At 36.2% G+C, this 6,406-nt stretch overlaps 1 protein-coding gene across 1 annotated transcript; it reads left to right on the forward strand.

The window, feature by feature from the left end:
• The first annotated feature begins 668 nt into the window (after positions 1 to 668).
• LOC127624357 (homeobox protein Nkx-2.4-like) lies at positions 669 to 2,899 on the forward strand. Its single transcript, XM_052099151.1, has 2 exons — positions 669 to 1,203; positions 2,006 to 2,899. The coding sequence occupies exons 1-2, from the start codon at positions 861 to 863 to the stop codon at positions 2,590 to 2,592; spliced, it is 930 nt and encodes a 309-aa protein (XP_051955111.1). The 5' UTR covers positions 669 to 860; the 3' UTR covers positions 2,593 to 2,899.
• Positions 2,900 to 6,406: the final 3,507 nt, after the last annotated feature.

Below are 6,406 nucleotides of genomic sequence, written 5' to 3' on the forward strand. Positions count from 1 at the left end.
AAAATACGTGCAAATAGTTATTTACTTACTCAAAACACATTTATGCACATTTTGAAAACTTTGTAAGGTTAAATGTTACAACATCGCTGGAATACGAGGAATACCACCACCGAGTTTGAAATTAATAATCCATGAAGTTATATTAACGAATAAAAATAAAGAAATAGTCCCTATTAGAAATATAAATAGTTTCATAATTGTGCAAATTATTGAACAAATACATAACCAAAGGCTTTAGAAGTTAGGTAAAGAAATCGTTCCTTCTGTTTCAATAACGAGCACAGTGAATTATAGTTTGGTTAGGTGTGGTCATTTCCAACCAATTGCATGTTACATTATTCAGATTTTAGCATAAACTATCACAACGAGAGAAATTGTATGACCCATTCCAGTGTACATTCAATTTCCGATTCTGGCGCATTACATTTTAAACTGGGCACTCAAGTGTGCATAGAGAAATCTCAAATGTTTGGAGGAGAATCAGGACATTCCGCACTTATCATAATGATAAAGCTTTGAATGATGTAAAAACTGACGCCACTTTGAAGCTCAACATGATACAAATTTGTAAACGCAAGCGTTCCGATGGCATTCTTTGCTTATCTTTTGGTTCGTGAGTATTTTCTTTAGTTACACTGCTAGGATGTCAGTGGCTAGTTTGGCGCATTGCTCCGCCCCTCATGTTTGTCGTAAACCTGCAGTCAGACAAGAATAAGACAGAAATAAGAGCGTCCACTCGCCTCTATCTTCAGGGCCAGCATTCGGACACAATTACGCACGGTAGACATTTGGCATTTGGAGGTTGCGCGCACATCCACGGGCAAGTGGTAGCTTCAGCAAACACAGTGGCGGGCTAAACCATGTCCTTGAGCCCCAAACATTCAACACCTTTCTCAGTGAGCGATATTTTGAGCCCGATCGAAGAGACATTCAAGAAGTTTGCAGCCATGGAGAGCACAGCGAGCCTGGCATCTCCTCTCTACAGACAGACTCAGGTGTCTCAGACAAACCTGCAACAGCACAGCATGAGCCATAATACCTACCACATGCCACACTCTCAGTTCTCACACACCGCCATGGGAGGATACTGCAACGGGACTATTGGTACCATGGGAGACCTGCCGTCGTACCAGGAGAGCATGAGGAACAGCGCAACGGCGACGGCCTGGTACGGCTCGAACCCGGAGCCAAGATATCCAACAAGTAAGTTAAACCTGTTTTGATGGAAATGATTATTATATATAATTAAATAAAATTATAAATTAAATTCACACCGGAAATTGGGCGCATAATGTGTTCAGAACATAAATGATCGGTTGCAAGCGGTCACGCTATTGGTGCTTTTTTAATTTTAGAATATATTTATGTCTGGTTCTTCTTTTGTAATTCTTAAGTGTAAATAGTTTGCGAAAATATAAAGTATTTGATTACATAGTAGCAAGTTGTCATACAAGGTGACATCTTGCAATTTGGTTTTAAATATCTCACATCAGAAACATACACGAAGATCGATGGATGGATGGATAAGCTGATTTTTAAGATTTACGCATTTAAATATCATAGCAAATATATATAGCATATATATATATATATATATATATATATATATATTTTAAAGATTACTTCATTTCAATTTGAAGGAAACTTATGAAACTGAAATGCGTAATTAAAAAAAATATATATTTTTAACGTAGATAGATATGGCATTTTATTTTCTTTATATTTCTTCTCATATTTTTATTCTTACTCTGGCGATTTTATTAGCTTGTATCTCCTCCTACATGGTGTATGTACACATATGGGAGACCACGGTTAATTTTCACAAGAAATTAAATAAATAAATAATTTAAAAAAAGAAATACATTATTGTGTTTGTAGCAAAGACATTAATTAAAATCTTGGCTATAAAACAATCTACTGAACATAACCAAAAATTAAATGAACAATTAATGAAACTACAGAAAATATCCATCAACATAACTATACATTTGCTTGTTCTCTCAAGTTTCCAGGTTTATGGGTCCATCGACGGGCATGAACATGGGAACACTAACAGGAATGGATGCAACTAAATCTATGGTCACTTTACACGCTGCGCCACGGAGAAAACGGAGAGTCCTCTTTTCTCAAGCGCAGGTCTACGAGCTGGAGCGACGATTTAAGCAGCAGAAATATCTGTCCGCACCGGAAAGAGAACATTTGGCTAGCATGATTCACCTGACGCCGACACAGGTTAAGATCTGGTTCCAGAACCACAGGTATAAAATGAAACGCCAAGCGAAGGATAAAGCGTCCCATCAGCAACAAGGGGACACTGGAAACATGTGCGCGCAACAGTCACCAAGGCGCGTCGCCGTGCCCGTGCTTGTCAAGGACGGTAAACCGTGTCAGAACGGCTCCAGCACACAGACAACGGTTAATCAACAGGTGCAGAATGTGTTGAGCAGTGAGACTTTGGCTTCAGCTGAAGATTTGGAGGAGATGTCACCCAGTCCACCTCTCATGAACAGCCTCTCTCAAACTGACGCTGCGCTCATTGAATACACCAGCAGTATGGTGAACTCAAATCTGCTGTACGGCAGAACATGGTGATGCTTCACAGATCCGTTGAGTTTTATCAAAAGTGAGAAGGAACAATATTTGATTTTCCTCAAAGATAAAAAAAAAAAAAAAAAAAATCACTCGTCTGATGCAATGTGTTGACCCTCATGTGAATTGAATTTACTTTAATCATTTTTTAATGACAAAATAAGGACGGATGTGGACTGTAATGAAGACTAGAATAGTGTGATGCGATTTATCCAATCGATTTGGATGCTTTTGTAAAATTCAAGCTGTAGATGAAGAAATGTTGTGTTTAAATATCTAACATTGGACATTGTTTTAAGTCTTTTGTAAGTTTATGGAAAAAATGAGTGGCGCAAATATGATATTCAACTCAAATTTGACAATAAACCACTTGAAGCGTAAAACCGTTTTTTTTGTTACCCAAAAAGTTCAGAGAAACCCAAAAAGCAATCCTTATTAATAATGGGTTGATCCATCAATTATCAGCATAATAACAAAAAAAAAAAAACAATAATAACGAATAATGGAAAGTAAATTGCAAAGCTTACGGAAAATATAATTTTAGAAAAAACGCGTGGAGGCCAATTCCGATTCGAATTAAAAAGCAGTTTAGATAATTTAAAAAAATATTAGAAATCGGTTTATAGAATCTCATAATTTTCACTGCAAGATATCGATATTCGATATTACCGCGACATTTTTACTTGACCGTTACTGAAAATCTATACTGCAACCAGAATAATTTATTTGTGATTTTATTAAACCTTTTAATATTTTGATTATTTAAATTTATTTTTAGTGGATTTAATTACGTGTATAGAGATTTTTATTAGTGCGTTGCTCAATACGAAATACCTTTGTCTCATTATGCCAAAACTAGAGAATAATGCAGAACAATTGTCTCGATCCTGCAGTACTTATTAAAATAAGTGCAGATTTACTCATGTTTGTCATTTTCATACATTCCAGTCGACTCCATTGTTTGATGTCATTTTTAATCAGTCTCTCAAAATGTCGATCTGCATCTATAATTGACAATAAGGAAGCTATGAATATTCAGTCAACGATTACAATATGCAACAAAACATTGACTCATGAAGAGTTTATAAAAAGATCGACATTAAAACAATTATAAACCGTGAATGAGTTAACCAGTTAATCCCTAATAACACACTAACAGAGTCAAGAAATACATCAAACTCAGTAGTTTTGTCTCTCATGTATTTCATAGGTTTTACAGGCATATTCTTAAAAATCAGTGCATAGGAATATTTTGCCTGTTAAACAAGAAAAAAACTTTACAAATTAACAATGCAAAAAAGTTGCATTTTAACCCATTCAAATAGGGCTGAGATTAATCCGTCCATCTGTAGTGTTTTGATTAAGGCATAGGATCCAGAGATAGACCCGTGAAAGACAAAAAGAGGTTTAGATGATCAGAGATCAAACAGTGGTAATGTGTCCATGCACTTTTTTTTTAAATCAATAATTTTGGTTAAAATGCATAAAGGAAAGTGTATATAACAGGTCCATTGTGTTCACCATTTCTTTTGCTTTCAAAAGTATATTTTTAAATGGTCCTGTAGAAACACATTAAATGTTTATAAGGGTATAAAGTGTTTGCCCAATTAATATGAGGGTATAAAGGTGCATGGCATAATAATAAGTAATTAGATGCTGTTTATAGACATTTTAGATGGAGTATAGCATGTTACACCACAGGACATGTCAGCTTTCTAAAAGTATTTCATGTTATAAACCCAAATATATAGAATTTATAAGGGGATTCATTCCTTTATAAGGGTTTTGCATTGAGCCCTGAATAAAAAAACCGATTTGTTGCAAGGTACTCAGATCTGCTGCTGCTGTGGTCCACCTCTGCGGTTGTCGTGTTGAATGTGAGGGGGTCTCCAGCCTCCTCGTCCCCTCTACTGGTTCTGTTGGTGCCCTGAGACCGCATGGACCGATCCCAATCCCAACCATGACCTCCCTGCTTGCACCTGTGGAGATCAGACCAAATAATTAAACAAATCCCATACAAAACATTTCTCTCAAATCGAGTTTAGATTTCTGTTTTAAAGAGTTTCAGGACGTCTACGAACTGAGAGACCAATCAACAAACTCATTCACTTGTGTTCAGGACAGTCTTATAAAAGATACGACTTTTTAGCCCTGATGAAATGCCCTGTCAAAAGGGGGATTAAACTGGGGGATTAATTTCAGATGTGAAGATTAAAAACATATTTGGCCAAATAAACCACCTGTATAAATTTAAACTGTTACATCATCCTTCAGGGCTCCCATATCTTCTAGTAATACATATTCAGTCATTCATTTACCACATTATGACGATTAAAAAAAATCCAATATAGCAATTTCAAGCTGAAGATATACATTAGATCGGAGCATAACTACAAAAAAGGATATTTATAGACATTTTGACATTTCCAAGTTTACATGATCACCAAATTTAAAATGCACATGGCCTTTTTAAATCAACACCAATGTTTTAGGTTAAAAATCTTTAAACTTCCACCATTTAACGACATTTTGCCTTCTAAAAACAATATTTTTTAAAGGACACACCCATGTCATCTCAATTAATATGCTGAGGCTAGAAAAGGCTTCACGCATAACTATAAAATAATTAAAATGCTAATTGTTTTAAAATGGTCGAAATTCGTTTTAGATGGAATTTAGAATATTCTTGATTTTTTTTAGATGACTAGAATTTTTCTAAATAATTTTATAAACACTGCACTGGAAAACAGCCATTTATATTCTTTGAAATATATATATATATATATATATATATAAAAAACTTAAATTTCATAACTTTTCCAGGCCTAGAAATCATCCCAATTTCACCCTTGCCTGACATTTCCATGTTTACAATGACTGTGGGAACCCTGATCCTCCTGATCATATGGAGCAATGAAAACATCAAATCCAGAAACGAGTACAATGACATTTCTGTTGAATGTGCAAAAGAAGCATTTTGAAATGCAAAGACCATCTCAGTTTTATATCCACTTCACTCGTCCACTGTCAAACTAGTCTAAAGCCTCTGACTGAATGCAATGAATAGATCGGTCAACCTGTGCTTGTACACAAACAGGGTCACCTAAAAATGCCTTCCAATTCCAAACATCTATCAGTTTATAAAGAGCAGAACAGCATCCCTCATTACTAAAACAGGACACAATCTTCCAGAGGAATCCATAATCCCTTCTCCAGGTTCCTTGTGCATTTCATTTGGCTCTGTCCTGAACAGTTCAAGAAACTCCACTCTAATAACTACTGACCTAAGGTGACACAGGGCCACAATGGGCTGCCAGGCCTAAAAAATTGAACCAAAAGAAGCTGATTAGTCCCTGAAGTGGTCTGGAGCCAGAATCAATGGCGGCTCTGTGCGGCCCCCAGAGGCCCCTGCACACAAGAGACACTGAACTGCAACAGCATTAGTGCTGCCTCATTAAGCCCTGCAAACCTCTTTAGGAGAACATTTGTTTGGTGTGCACAGAAACTAATTCCAGTCCAGCCCCCCCATGGAGAACATCAATAACTCGTATCCTACACAGGAAGACAACTATCGCAAAGAGGAACAAGGTGACAAGTTTTTGTCTATTTACTAGATGTTATTAAATGTATAGTTCAAATGTTGCATTCTGATTGGATGAGCCACATTCAAATCTGCAGGAAAATGATAAAAAAAACCCACACCAAACAGGTCTCATTAAAACTTAATTGGAAACATTAAACATTTATTTTAGGTATTTTCTTTACCTTAGGGCCTTTTATGCACAGATTTGACTGTTTTCGACTTGTCCCAGAACCA

This window comes from Xyrauchen texanus, chromosome 30 (assembly GCF_025860055.1).
Source record: "Xyrauchen texanus isolate HMW12.3.18 chromosome 30, RBS_HiC_50CHRs, whole genome shotgun sequence".
NCBI lineage: Eukaryota > Metazoa > Chordata > Actinopteri > Cypriniformes > Catostomidae > Xyrauchen > Xyrauchen texanus.